Raw genomic sequence first — 16351 nt, 5'->3', positions numbered from 1 at the left:
TTAATTAGAAATATTTATCCATTTAGACCAGTTTATTAAGCATGAGCACAATAATTCACTATACTATAATTATGCAATTAAATAAGATTCGAGTATTGCCGGCTGACCTATATGCACTCGTTTATTTTCATGTTTCTTGTGTTTTTCTATTCTGTAAATATAGATATCTAAATAATAATATCACATAAAGCAAAATAAGCCACGAAATCTGGCGCAACACCCCGTAATTGATTTGCTTATGATGTAGCTAAGAACTGCGCAGAAAAAAGGCATCCGCTACTTTTTATCTCATAGAGATAACTTTTGATCGTTCATAAACATCGACCACAATCAACGCCGTATATCTTTTTTAAAGATATTTCTTTATTAATATTCGCCGCATATCCTGACTTTAAAATAAAGGTAGAAAATTGACGATTCTAAGTTTTTCGGCGTTAGCTGTATACGCCAGCTTTTCACCTTACCTGACCTTTGTAACTGTCCAATAAAATTCAAATAAAATTTCCCGCGGCTAGTTCAGAATGAATACACTTCAGTTATCCCATAGGCTGATATGAGCATACCATCAGAACATTGGAAACATGTCCGCGTCTTTGTAACACTGTTTTACTGCGTGTTCAGCATGAAACAATTTTATCTCTAATGAAAAGGCTTAATAGATAGAACAATTTTACACTCAATCTCGACATCAATACAGTTTGTGCGTCCACCTTTTATTTTCAGAGGCAACAGCGTTTTTACTTAAAGGCTATGTTCTCATTTTAGTACTGACTTTCATATTCCTATCAACATGTTAACATGTAAAAGTATAAAAAGCAGTGGAAGCGTGGCCTCACTTAAATGCATTGCATTTCAACCCGCTAATTATCAGGGTTTATTTACAGGTCATCGCTGCGTCCGAAGACGCTTATGTGCTGACCTGAGTTCGTGGCCAGTTTGTTTTACAATATAGACCCTATCCGTGAACTAGGTGAACTAGGTGAACTGAGATTTTCTTTAGACCACAAAAGATGTTAAATGAAGATATTCAGCGATATAATTATGGTATGTCAATAATAGATTCTTTACGTGTTTTCAACAATACCATGATAAATATTATTTTTAATTAATTTAACAAGAATTATTCCACCATATTGCCTAATGTATGAAGCATGAGCGCGATGATTCTCGATACTGTTAATAATCGAATCAAAGAGCAATGCCCGACAAACCACTAAAACAGGTTTGTTCGAAGAACGCGCGTATAAATATTTAAAATATGTACGGATACTTCGCGTGTGGCCGGTTGACTCATATGTTTAAATTTCACTTCCATTCTTCATTTGGTTTTCTGTTTTGTATCTATAGGTTTATGACCAGCAATATGTAATTATGTAAAATAAGCCGCGAAAACTCCGCGTAACATCCCACTATTGCCTATTACCGGTATCCAAAGTTATTTACCCAATAACGCAAATGTAAGAGTCCACTGCCTAAAGGCACTCTTCTGCCATGTTATAATACAATGATCCGGCTGTAAAACGCACCAGATAAGGGCAACAGGGAACGATTCTGGTAAAATAGCATATGAAAATAAACTATCCGACAATGTAGAGTTATTAATTATTGACGAATACTCGTATGTCCGAAAATTTAGATTCACGAAAAATAATTATTTTGTCTAATACGAAGGTAACCGAAAATTGAGAGTGTTCTAAACTTTGAGTAATTACGGAAAAAAAATCATAAAATGTGATGCTTCGATGCATACGACCATAACAATTTCAACTTCCCTCTGGGGTCTTGAGGAAAACTTCCATGAATGCATTATCGATCGCTAGCCCAAAACACCCACCCCCCTCACACACACACACACACACACACACACACACACACACACACACACACACACACACACACGCACGCACGCACGCACGCACGCACGCACGCACGCACGCACGCACGCACGCACGCACGCACGCACGCAAGCAAGCAAGCGCACACACACACACACACACACAAACACGAAAGGCTGGGTTAAACAGAAAAAATGTAGGGTAAATGAAACACTTTGCTAATCTATGTAAGCGTTCATAAAGTGAATAAGTGGGAATTAAAACTGTAGTTATTTGACATATGCATAAGCAATCACATGAAGTTCCATTATGGTAATAAATACTAAACAATTAAATCTGGATGCCAAGAAAGACGGATGGAATAAATTGCTTTTTAGCCGGATTTTTTTCGAAAAAATCTCGGCTTATAGATTGATGTTGTCGGGCGGGCGGGGGGGGCGGGCGGGCGGGCGGGGTGGCGGCGTGCTCGAAAATGTTAAAGTTCTTATTTCATGGTATAACTTTGGTATGCTTGGACCTAGAGTCTTCAAACTTGACATGAAGGTTGGCCAGGATTAACAGATGACCACTGGTCATTTCAAGGTCATTCATTTGAAGGTCAAGGTCACTGTGACCTTCAATATAAAAAATGTTAAAGTTGTTATAACTTTGGTATGCTTGGACCTAGAGTCTTGAAACTTGACATGAAGGTTGGCCATAACTAGTTAGTAACCACTGGTCATTTCAAGGTCATTCATTTGAAGGTCAAGGTCACTGTGACCTTGAATGTAAAAATGTTAAAGTTCTTATTTCATGGTATAACTTTGGTATGCTTGGACCTAGAGTCTTCAAACTTGACATGAAGGTTGGCCAGGATTAACAGATGACCACTGGTCATTTCAAGGTCATTCATTTGAAGGTGAAGGTCACTGTGACCTTCAATATAAAAATGTTAAAGTTGTTATAACTTTGGTATGCTTGGACCTAGAGTCTTGAAACTTGACATGAAGGTTGGCCAGAACTAGTAAGTAACCACTGGACATTTCAAGGTCATTCATTTGAAGGTCAAGGTCACTGTGACATTGAATGTAAAAATGTTAAAGTTCTTATTTCATGGTATAACTTTGGTATGCTTGGACCTAGAGTCTTCAAACTTGACATGAAGGTTGGCCAGGATTAACAGATGACCACTGGTCATTTCAAGGTCATTCATTTGAAGGTGAAGGTCACTGTGACCTTCAATATAAAAATGTTAAAGTTGATATAACTTTGGTATGCTTGGACCTAGAGTCTTGAAACTTGACATGAAGGTTGGCCAGAACTAGTAAGTAACCACTGGACATTTCAAGGTCATTCATTTGAAGGTCAAGGTCGCTGTGACCTTGAATGTAAAAATGTTAAAGTTCTTATTTCATGTTATAACTTTGGTATGCTTGTACCTAGAGTCTTCAAACTTGAAATAAAGATTGGCCAGTACTAGAAGATGACCACTGGAAAAGTACTTACATTTCATTTTGACCTTTGAACAATATTTCAGTAATTTAAGTATTGCATTGACAAAAACACGAAAGGTACTTTCCTGTCATTTAAATCAAAAATCCGGCTTCAATGCGGTCATCTCCGACCGCGGAACTCTTGTCTTTAAAACATTTAACAGCAATCTCGTGAATGTTTTACAAAATTTAATCACTATGTTTGTGACGCAATATTGTACTGTATAAGGACAGGACGCCCGTTCCGTTGTGACATTTATGAAAGGGCGCACGTTTAGAGTGTATATTTGAACGCATAATTCTCTCCAACAGCAGCTCCATCGTCTGTACCTGTCAAGGGTCGCTATTCGCGCGCCGTCTGCCGACAAGCTTCTTTCCTTTGAAAGGCGTAACTACCTGTCATTATTAACCAAGAGTGACATATGTTTAACCGTTAATGTATGCCATAAATTACAATCACGTTATTTTATGTGCATGGGGGTCTATTACTGACACTGACCACGTTCCGAATATTTTTTGTTTTGTTTTATTTTCATAAAAAATTTCGACGCGATAGTGACACTTGACATAGCTTCACATACTGTGTCTTTTATTATTGGATTATCGGATACACGTTTTGGTTTTATTCCTGCTTATTGAAATCTACGTTAATTTTGCTATGGGTAATTATAACTTGAGTATATATTGTTTGCTGCTTTTAACATTGTGATTTAATATTCTTGCAAAAAAAATTAAAGGGTTGTGGCAGAACGCATTGCGCAAATTAAAGCATGATTTTATTTTAAATCTCCTTCAACATATTATTTATTTATTTATTTTTTGAACGCGTATACGTTTCTTAAAAACTATTACTCGCAAAGCAATAACAAAAATGCGCTTACCGATACATGATAAAAATTTGTTATTAGCATTCAACTTTTGAGAAAACTAAACACAGTTATTAGTTTATGGTACTTAACATGTTTATTTTTGTTTTTCTATATTTAGCACACTATTACAACGTAAATATACAAATCTTTTTGCACAGAATTACACGTATGATACCTGTATATACATTAAATGTACGTATTAAATGTGTGATATGTGGACTTGGACAAGATATATCAATAAGAAAGGTTATTTGTACGGCCATTGTATATAATATTAGACGTTATGGATGTCAAGCTCAAATGTATGCAATAATTATATATTAATAATGATGTAATGTTTATTTTAAATAATTTCGGTCATTTAAATACACTTTTTGACGATTCTGCAAAGCAGCTCGTCTAAGTTGTCATACCATGAAAAAAATCTTCAAAATGGCGACCTATGTAAAAGACCGAACCAGTCCGATTGAAATAGCTCGATTTTTCTAATCTGCATACCTCGCTGATTATCATTGATAAAGGTGTAGGAATCTCAGCTATAAATAGGACAGCATATTCTGGGGAAAAGATTTATTAATACTTTGAAAACGTTAATTTAAAATCAGATATTTTCAATCCATTATATGTTTATAGATCAATGAAACATCTATGCATTTTCTGTATTGTTTTTGACATTTGTCGTGATTCAGTAAATAAATTGCGAATTGAAACGTGTATAATTAACTTTCAACGCGATCATGAGTGTAAAGAAAACGAATTATTTCGAACCTGCTATTTGTAAACGTTGTAGCGACTATGGTATATAAACAGCATAATAGCCGTATGATATCTGTGAAGTTCGGTCTTATGTGTGCTTTCTCATTTTGCACATTTAATAAACTTTTCAAACAGAAATTACAGAGCCACATCAGTGCACATACTATGTTTGATATTCATTCGTTTGTTGGATATTGTTTGCCGTTTTAAACACATATTAGGTCATACGCGGAGATTTAGTTAACCTTACCATGTGTTCATGGGCGAACTCACGTATTCAAGTGCTCTTACGACTATGTGCTCATACCTACTTTCGGAAATCATCATGAAATTATTGTCGTACTTAACGAACAAACATGCCTAAGCTTATTGAATTAGAGAAAAAACAATAAGCAAACGAGAAAAATTATATGTTCATGCAGATGGGCATGTGAAATCACGTCCGTACACATAGCATCATTAACTTAGGAAAGGAAACAACGAAATATAAAGTTTGGTATGATATACACGTGAAATTAAAAAGCATGGTGTAATGAAAGAGCATGTCAAGTTTTAAATTTATAGGCAGAAACGTAATGTTATAACCCAAAAACGTTCTACTGTTACAGAACGTTTTTTTTTTAAGATAAGTGGTACAGACACGTCGAATATCTTTTGAAAGATATTTCTTGTTATATTTGATCGAGAATGTAACCCGTCATCCAGTTTCGCTGAATGGATCAAGTTTCCAACGGGTACTACTTTCCCGTACCCCCATTTTTTTTCGTACCCTACATTTTTCGTACCCATTTTTTTTCGTACCAACTTTTTTTGGTGCCCAAATTTTTGCTCGTACCCACATTTTTTTTCGTACCCAATTTTTTTTCGTAACCAAATTGTTTTTCGTAACCAAATCTTTTTTCGTACCCAATATTTTTGCGCATAATTTTTGTACCCAAAATTTTCGTACCCATTTTTTTCTCCTACCCAAAATTTTCGTACCCACATACACAATTGTGGTGATGTAGATAAACTTAAATAGATGCTTTTATATCAATCCTCTTCGAAAGCATCGTCACACCAGTACTGTCAGTACTTTGATTTAAAACTTGTTCCACACTAAATCTTTGAACATAATACTATAAACGGTTTTCATTACAGTCGTTCGAAAGCAATAACTGCATACTGATGTAATGGTGTAATGAAATGCGATTATTGATTTACTATTCTCGTATCGATTCACAATTAATAGTCCGTTACGTAAAACGCGATTATTTGTGCGGGTATATGCGTAAACACATGATTTGGGTGGTCCGTTTACATAAAGATGAGACCTCGGTGTGTTAACAATTTTGGACTTGGGGAAAGCGCCTCAGTTAAGTCGAGTAACCGATGTATTTATATGGATGTATTGTTTAAAGAATTAAATTTATGGATATATTTGTCTACGATTCCAAAGCTCTTCAAAACTTGATTGTTTTCCAGAGTGTAAGGTATTCAGTTTCCTTGCGTTGCTATGGATGAGCGGTTGCCATGGACAGACCACACCCTCCTTCCAGTTTATGCCAGGGTCGTCTCCTTCCAATCCTAATCTCGCTCTCGCCATGTGCCAGCAACAGGCCGTTGCTGGGAAACTTACCGTGACAAGGGCGGGAAAATACGCAGACGACATAAGTGCATGGTGTTCGTGCGTATTTTTTCGACATTAAAATATATTTCTTTGATAAATGCTGGATTCAGAGGTAAACTTGTACAACGCATCTAAAAGTAAACAAGCGAATTGTTCAAGGGAAAATCCTGTAATAGTCTGAAGTATGAGAGGTCTAAAAAGAACGGACGGATGAATTCTACTTGTACACTAACACGACCACAGTTTAATGCCACTCCAAGGAAAAAACAATATGAACTATTGTTTGCGTTCTTTTAAGATGGCTAGATCTATTGTAACAAAGGTATTTTCTCTGGAGCTAAACTCTCACATAAACAAGAAGCGTGCTTGCCAGTAGTAAAGAGCTGTCAAATCAAGCCAGAATATACTAGTGGGTCATTAGCTATCCGCGCCCTTGTGTCAAATTGCTTAATAATGAATATGAATCAACGGGGTTTTAATCCGAAATCGTGTTCACTGACATTATCGCAATTGCGGTCGACTAAATTTTAGTTACTAGTATTACTCATGTCTTTTGTGTATAACATGATTCGGCTAATACTAATGTTTTACATTAAAAGCTGTCAAAGTATTTTAATAAACGATAATTTATTGTTTCATGTTTTTCTGCCGCGATGGTGTTTTCAGGTATTGCTAATGGCTTTAAACGCAGTATTCGTCCGCGGGCTGAACTGTTGACAAGATTGAATTAACCTGTACTTAAAATTCTTATCATCATCAACGGAATTTACATAATTCTTTTAGACGTAGCATGCGATTGTTTTCTTCTATACAGTGATTCACATGTGTTATTTACTTCAACATAGTTATATCCGTGTTTGATACGCGGACAGTAAAAAAACAAAAGCTATCAAAGGTTCACCTTTATAGACCGACAGTATAAGTGTTTGTTCTGTTTCGAAAAAAAAGCAATTATAATTGTGTACATACATGTTTGCATTTTCATTGTACACTTGAGAACAACATCAAACGAGGCCAGTTTTTTTCTATTTTGAAACTGCTATTAGTCCTTTTAACGAAATATTCCATATAAGCGGAAAGTGACGTCCCTGATTAGCCTGTGCGGTCAGCGCAAGCTATTCTGGTTCGACACTGAACGTACATGTTTTAAAGCCAGTTATCCCAGGACGCGGCTCAAATTAATTAAATGTTTCTCATTCGCAACATTCGCAACTTCAGAATGTACGAGCAAGTGCTGCCGTGCCTGTCTAGGACTCTTCAACCGTCCACGAACGCGAAGGACACGTTCTTAAAGCTGACCTATAACGAAACCATAGCAACGCGGATGTCAAGAAGCCTGTGCCAAAGGTTCGCTTTTCAATGTAGGTATTGCGTGTGATTATTTCACGACGGTCTGCGGAATCAGAATCACGCATGTATTTTCCTTACTATTTGAATGTGAACGTTAGCGTTTTATCTTGACTTTTATGCTGTTCCAGGCAAATATCAATTTGATAAGATTAGTTATCGATTTTATATTATTGAATATCCTGTTTATGATGAGCTTATTATGTTGTTTGTTTTTACATAAAATGCGTGCACATAATAGGTTACCACAGAGCAAGTGAGTTTTAATTAACGTGCACATAATAGGTTACCACAGAGCAAGTGAGTTTTAATTAACGTGCACATAATAGGTTACCACAGAGCAAGTGAGTTTTAATTAACGTGCACATAATAGGTTACCACAGAGCAAGTGAGTTTTAAATAAAACTGCTTTCCAGTTACTGCATTTGTGTTCGAATAAAGAGAATGTTTTTAAAGACATCCTCCTGTTTCTAAGCATACGTTAAGTTTAATTTTCATGAACATTCGAGTCGTGTTCTGAGAAAACTGGGCATAATGCATGTGCGTAAAGTGTCATCCCAGATTAGCCTGTGCAGTCCGCACATGCTAATCAGGGACGACACTTTCCGCCTAAATCTGATTTTTGCTAAGAAGAGATTTCATTTAAACGAAAAATGTCATAAAAGCGGAAAGTGTCGTCCCTGATCCCGGCTAATATGGGACGACACTTTACGCACATGCATTTCGCCCAGTTTTCTCAGAACACGACACATTTTCTGGGTTGTTTTCAGCAAGCGATATCCCTATAAGGATGGCCAACCTCTCGTGCGTTGACGCGCAAATCGGTGACGTTCAGCGTTGCGTATCGGAAAACACGCACTTCTATGTAGAGAAATTCAACAAGTTCAACTCAGGCGAGATGCCCGGGGTGTCTCAGGAAAACGTGACGCTGCCGCCAATATACGCCTGCATGTAAGCTCTTGGGAAAATTGGCTTAATACATGTGCTTAGTGTCGTACCGGATAAGCCTTTGCAGTCCGCACAGGCTAATAAGGGACGACCCTTTCCGCCTAAACTGGATCATCGTTTAGTTGATACTTCATTGAAACGAACAGTTTATTTAAGCGGCAAGTGTTGTTTGAGTAAAAAGTAGTTAAATAAGTCTAGTTGTTTGTAATAGACTGATGGACTCACATTAATTTTCGGAGGATCTAACCAAACGTGAAAACGCTTAAGGTCGGCGTGTTAATTGAGCACCTTCGAACGTTGAAAATTGTGCACTTAACTGCACGCTAGTGCGTGTACAACAGTCAGTGCAATGCTGTTAAAACGCCTTAGGACATTTAACTAGACCGTAGGACGCGGGTGTTTTCACATTCCAATTTGTCACAAACTCTAAGGTCGAACTCAATTGGACCTAAATGCTTAATTCCGCCGGTATACCGTCGGGTTGGTCTGTTTGTACAGTGTTACGCCTGTAACAGCTATACTTTTTAGTTACAAACGACACACGCACGAAAGTTCATTTTTTAAGACGAAAATAGTCATTACTCCGGTTATTTAAACAAGACATATCTTTGAAAAAAATCGGCGTATATCCTTACTTTAAAATAAAGGAAGACAATTTGCATTTCTAAGTTATTAATTTAAGAAAGGTTTGTTGTGTTCTTTTTTACTTAATAGTCGCATATCCACCGCATGAAATGTATGTTATGACGTGCACGTATATTAACCCATTTATGCCTAGGGTCTAGAAAAAAGGCCTTTGCAAACAGCGTAGACCCAGATGAGACGCCGCATGATGCGGCGTCTCATCAGGGTCTTTGCTGTTTGCTTAAATGAATTTCTGTAAGAAATATTTTAAATATAGAAATAAATATACTAGACATCCCTAATTTTGGAAATAAATTGATCCAATTTAGAAGGATGGGAGAGTCCACTAGGCTTTAATGGGTTAAACATAATAGTGTTCGTAGTTACAAGCTGTACTACGGGAGATCACATGATATGTGTCCATACATGGCTTATTATGAGTTTATTTCTTCGTTATCAAAACACATGATTGATATTTCATTTTGACGCAGTTTTTTTTTCTTTCCATGCATTCAAATAACACTGATACAACCGCGTCATGCGAAAAATTGTCTTATGTCATGCGGCCAGCGTAACTTAAGACCAGCCTGCGAACTTACGCAATCTGGTAAGGGGCTTCGCTAAAAATAGCACGCAATGGTTCGTGGTATCTCCTGCAGTATGCATATCCAGATAAGACAGCGCGGATGCGCAGACTGTGCTGGAGCAACGCTGGCAGCATATTGCATAAAACCCATTTTCACATGACGCGGATCTTTAAAGATCTCATTAAGTCTTTTAAATGGAACATCAAACCGCGATACATTCCGATATAAAATTGAAGTAACGCGGTATTATTTATAGCAAACTGGCAAATATCGGTGACCTATTCTGGCTTGCAGGAAGATTTTTAGACACACTGACCGCGTACGTCAAACATGTGTGGCTAGATAATTAAATTTCCCTTCTATCATGGACACAACACTTTCTCGGTAGTTATGTCTCTCACAATAGAAAACAAATGGCATTTACCGATAAGTTTTCATTCATTTCTTTTCCTAACATTTGTGTTATTGTATATCTTGAAAGCAATTCTGTGTTTTGAACATAAGTCGTTTATTGATATGGGGCTTAGTACATTTCAAGTTTTGTTATACCTGCAGACGCAATCCTTTTTATATACAGCAGCATAAACAAAAACTGATTGACGGAAAAACGAATAAAACTGACGCACGGGAAATGGGCATATCTATAACCCCCACCACGCCTCTGAAGAAGAGGCTGTTGTGGCCGTTGGAGGGTCCCTTTTCATATTAAGTGATGATCACTAACCTAGCTCTGGATTCACGACTTCAGTCACTCATATAAAACACAAGTATTTGTTTATTAGTGAAACAGAACGGTTATGTGCAACGCGCTTATATGATCCGTAATAATTAATTAAGGAATGGATTATACATACTTGTTCTCCTTTAGAATTTCCGTGGCGACCGCGAGTTGCTTCCACAAGGCGCTGGCTCTGGCTCCCGGATGCTCCATCCCTCAGCGGAAGTTGATGTACGACTACTACACGATGATGAGCGGGAACTGCCGCACCATCGCCGGCGTGGTCGACGAAACCCCGACCACTCAAGGTCAGTATTCAGAATAATCGTGAACGGAAGAATATATAAACATCTGCTTTGTATTACCGTGCATGCGGACACGAATTCTATGAAAGGTACTTGCATCAGCAGTCACTCGCCACATCCCATGTATACTGTAACGGATCCTCGTTCAGGGAAAACGGGGCCTTATTCGTGTGCGTTAAGTATCGTCCTAGATTAGCCTATGCACAGGCTAATCAGTGACGATACTTTCCGCTTAAAGTATATTTTCGCTAAGCTGTACTACATTTAAACGAAAAATACAATAAAGGTGGAAACATTCGTCCCAAATTAGAATGTGCGCACCAAACAGGCTAATCTAGGAAAACTTTACGCACCTGTATTAAGCCCAGTTTTCCCAGAACGCGGCTTAAATATTAATCATTTACTAGTATATGAAAAGTAGATATGGATTATAATGCAAGTAATTCGATTATGTTTGACTATAGCAATTAAATATTCGATCTTATATCGTTTAGAAGCATATGGCGTATTTTATGAAATGCATTTAATATTCGAGACGAACCATTACTGAAAGTAGACTTCTATGATTAATAGCGAATGTTTATGTTGGAAATATCCATCATTTCCCCCCATATTGAAATATCAATAAATTCGCGCCAAACGTCTCATTTTTTAGAATATATAGACAAGAGCTATACGTGTCTTTCTTAGACTAGAAATACTAATGGGCCTTGTTCAGTGAAAATATGGCTTAATGCATGGGCGTTAATTGTCGTTTCAAATAAGCAGTTCACACAGGCTAGCCAGGGATGACACTTTTTATTTTGTTAAATGACAATCCAATTTAGGTTGGAGGTTTTGTCTCTGATTAGCATATGCGGAATGCACAGGCTAACCTGGGACGACACTTTAAGCATGTGTTTTGAGTCCCATTTTCACCAATTCTAGAATCAACTACCCAAGAAACGCTGGGCACAAATCAAAGATCTGTTGAAACCAGAAACCAGGCGGAAACCATTCAGCAGCAGACTACATCCGATGTTACACGAGGCGGTAAACGACGAGGCGGTAACCTATTTGAAACAGACGTTACTAGACAACGAGCGGAAGTCGCCAGCGCAGGCGCTGGTAACGCTACCACTACGCAGATGATTGGCAGACTTGAAATGGGGCGCAATGCTACAGTGGAGTCACCTCGCAGTGAATGTCCCGTGTTTCGTGCGAAATTGTTGTTAGTTTTTGCTGTAATGGTCGCATCAGTGCTCTGTGTTTTGTAAAAGCAATGGCAACGGACAGATATTTATGTATTATTTTAAGATTATTTAACACAAATTCATGGTGTATTTCACATGTTTAAGTATACATTGAGGAATGATTTAATATGTGTTTCAGAAATATCGCGAAGAGATATTATTCTTTGATGTTATTATATGTTTTGGGTTGTATATAAGTACAGACTATCAGGAATATAGTGTTCACAATATAAACTAACGAATAACGAATCAATGCAAATATGGACTTCATTATTTAAGATAGTAATTGACGCACTGAATTGAAACATCATCAACAACAACAACAACAATATCGTTAGTACATATACAGTTACTGTTTGTGTCGAAGGATCATTTCACAAGAATTGTATATGTTTACGTATTTTTTGTAATAAAACTGAAATCTAGGTTTGTTCAAATAATTCAACATAGCTCCGTTAATGAGTACCATACGGCAAAGTACGGTGGCATAGAGGTCACATTCACTCCTCTCTTTTTCGGCGTAAACTGTATTAAGCCAGCTTTTCACCTTAGCCTGACCTTTGTTAGCGTCCAATAGAATTCAAATAAAACTTCCCGCGGCCAAGTACAGATGAATACACTTCATTGACTGAATTGGCTGATTTCAGAATACGACCAGAACATTGGAAACATGTCCGCGTCTTTGTAACACTGTTTTACTGCGTGTTCAGCATGAAACAATTTTATATCTAATGAAAAGACTTAATAGATAGAACAGTTTTACACTCAATCTCGACATCAATACAGTTTGTGCGTCCACCTTTTATTTTCAGAAGATTTTCAGCGCGAGAACGTTTGCACTTACAGGCTATTTTCTCATATTTATTACTAACTTCCATATTCCTGTCAACATGTTAACATGTTAAAGTATAGAGAGCAGTGGAAGCGAAGACTCACTTTAATGCATTGCATTTCAACTCGCGAGGTATATCGGGTCAATTTGCGGCCACTGTGTGTGAATGTCAGAGTTTACATACAGGTCATCGCTGCGTGTCTACCCTATGTGCTGATCGGAGTTCGCGGCCAGGAAAATAATCGTTACATAATAAAGACGCTATAGCGTGAACTAGGTGAACTGGAATTTTCTTTAGACCAGACAGATGTTATATGAAGATATCCAGCGATATCATATGGTATGTCAATAATAGATTCTTAATGTGTTTTACAACAATACCATGATAAATATTATTTTTAATTAATTTAACAAGATTTATGCCATCATATTGACTAATTAATTAAGCATGAGCGCAATGATTCTCGATACTGTTAAAAATCGAATCAAATAGCAACGCCAGACAAACCACTAAAACAGGTTTGTTCGAAGAACGCGCGTATAAATATTTAGAATATATACGGATACTTCGCGTGTGGCCGGTTGACTCATATGTTTTAATTTCACTTCCGTTCTTCTTTTGGTTTTCTGTTTTGTATCTATACGTTTATGACCAGCAATATGTAATAATGTAAAATAAGCCGCGAAAACTCCGCGTATCATCCCGTACTGCGTTTATTTGCTGCAGCTAAGAAATGCACAGTAAAAGACATTCGCTATCTTTGATCTAATTCATTGAAGTCTTTACCTTTCATTAACTGCAACCACAATCAACGCCGTATATCTTTTTTTAAAGATATTTCTTGTTTTAAATTGCACTCCTCTTTTTTCTATCTCGTAGCCACGAGTTAGCTAATTCGGGATCTCGAGATGTATAGAGGTGATATTCACTCCTCTTTTTTTTTAAATTTCACTCCTCTTTTTTCTATCTCGTGGCCACGAGTTAGCTAAGTCGGGATCTCGAGATAGCTATGTCGTGGCCACGAGATAGAAAAAGAGGAGTGCAAAACTAAATAAAAGAGGAGTGCAATTAAAAAAGAGCGGTGCAGTAAATAAAGGAAGGGTGCATTAAACAAAAAAGGACAGAATTTCGAGATCTCGAGATCCCGACTTAGCTAACTCGTGGCCACGAGTTAGTCAGCCAATCAAATACTATCTTGTTCCCTCAAATTAATCAGCCAATGAAAACGTCCGAAAAGCAAGGCTCTGATATAGCATAACATACTACTCTTAGTACTACTATTACTACTAATACTACGGCTGCTGTTGTTGTTGCTGCAGCTACTACTACTACTACTACTACTACTACTACTACTACTACTACTACTACTACTACTACTACTACTACTACTACTACTACTACTACTACTTCTACCACTACTACCAATACTTCTACTACTACTATTACTACTATCGCTACTGCTGTTACTGCTGCTCCTCCTCCTCCCCCTACTACTACTGCTACTGCTGCTGTTGCAAGTAGTAGCAGTAGTAGTAGTAGTAGTAGTAGTAGTAGTCGTAGTTGTCGTCGTAGTAGTAGTCGTCGTAGTAGTAGTAGTCGTCCGTCGGTCGTCGTCCGGTCGTCAGTCGGTCGGTCGTCCATCGTCCGTCCTCCGGTCGTGTTCCGTCGGTCGTCCGTCCTCCGGTCGTCCGTCGGTGGTCCATCCGGCGTCGTCCGTCGGTCGTCCCTCGTCCAAACATCGGTCGTCCGTTGGTCGTCCATCAGTCGTCCCTCGGTCGTCGTCCATCGTCCGACGGTCGGTCGTCCGTCGTCGTCGAAGTGGTAGTCGTAGAAGTTGTAGTAGTAGTAGTAGTAGTAGTAGTAGTAGTAGTAGTAGTAGTAGTAGTAGTAGTGGTAGAAGTAGTAGTAGTAGTTGTAGTAGTAGCCGTAGTAGTAGTAGTAGTAGTAGAAGTAGTAGTAGCAGTAGTAGTAGTAGAAGTAACAGCAGCAACAACAACAACAGCAGCAGTAGTAGTAGTAGTAATAGTAGTACTAATAGTAGTATGTTAAATCAGAGCCCTGCCTGCTTTGACCAGCTATATATATGCGTACAGAATATTTACACGTTACGCAAAATTTGATTTGCTGACTAACTCGGGATCTCGAGATAGCGAAAATTCTCTCCTCTTTTGTTTAATGCACTCTGTCTTTATTTACTGCACCGCTCTTTTTTAATTGCACTCCGCTTTTATTTAGTTTTGCAATCCTCTTTTTTTCTATCTCGTGGCCAGGACATAGCTAACTCGTGGCCACGAGATAGAAAAAAGAGGAGAGCAATTTTAAAAAAGAGAAGTGAATGTCACCTCTATGCCACCGTATGTCATACTGGATCTCAAGCACATGTAAGGACGTAACTTTGGATCTTTAGCAAATGTAAGGATTGAATTTTTGTTTCTTAGCAAATTGGAAATGTTTCATATTTAACTAATAATGATAAAGATGGGATACTGGTTTTTGTAAGCAAATGTAAGTATAAGGCACTGGAACTTTACCAAAGAGGAGGAAAAAGGTTACCTTAAGAAAATGATAGGAGAGGACGCTGAATATTTAGCGAATGTAAGCAATGGGATACTAGATCTTTGTTTATGTACTGAGGAAAACTTGAACTTAACCAAACAATAGAAGAAATGATTGGACCTTAAGAAAATGTAAGGAGGGGAAACTGATTCTTAAGCAAATGTAAAGAAGTTGCACTGGATCTTTAGCAAATGAAAAGAGGTGGACAATAGGTCTTTGGCAAATGTAAAGAGGTGGACAATTAGTCTTTGGCAAATGTAAAGAGGTGGACAATGGGTCTTTAGCAAATGTAAAGAGGTGTACAATGGGTCTTTAGCAAATGTAAAGAGGTGGACAATGGGTTGTTGGGAAATGTAAAGAGGTGGACAATGGGTTGTTGGGAAATGTAAAGAGGTGGACAATTAGTCTTTGGCAAATGTAAAGAGGTGGACAATCGGTCTTTAGCAAATGTAAAGAGGTGTACAATGGGTCTTTAGCAAATGTAAAGAGGTGGACAATGGGTTGTTTGGAAATGTAAAGAGGTGGGCAATAGGTCTTTTAAGTAAAGAGTTGGACTATGGGTCTTTAGGAAATGTAAAGAAGTGGGCAATGGGTCTTTGGCAAATGTAAAGAGGTGGACTATGGGTCTTTGGCAAATAAAAAGAGGTGGACAATTAGTCT

The 16351-nt window shown here is 37.8% G+C and overlaps 1 protein-coding gene across 1 annotated transcript; it reads left to right on the top strand.

The window, feature by feature from the left end:
- The first annotated feature begins 6431 nt into the window (after positions 1 to 6431).
- On the top strand, positions 6432 to 12615 carry LOC127848515 (uncharacterized). The gene is made up of 5 exons (XM_052381055.1): positions 6432 to 6598; positions 7760 to 7902; positions 8659 to 8839; positions 10916 to 11073; positions 11998 to 12615. Exons 1-5 carry the CDS (start codon positions 6432 to 6434, stop codon positions 12324 to 12326), a joined length of 978 nt encoding a protein of 325 aa, XP_052237015.1. The 3' UTR covers positions 12327 to 12615.
- The last annotated feature ends 3736 nt before the right edge of the window (positions 12616 to 16351 follow it).

The sequence above is a fragment of the Dreissena polymorpha genome, chromosome 1 (genome assembly GCF_020536995.1).
Source record: "Dreissena polymorpha isolate Duluth1 chromosome 1, UMN_Dpol_1.0, whole genome shotgun sequence".
In the NCBI taxonomy this organism is placed as follows: Eukaryota; Metazoa; Mollusca; class Bivalvia; order Myida; family Dreissenidae; genus Dreissena; species Dreissena polymorpha.
The sequence above is the reverse complement of the archived record's forward strand: the minus strand, read 5'-3'. Positions and strand labels throughout refer to the sequence as shown.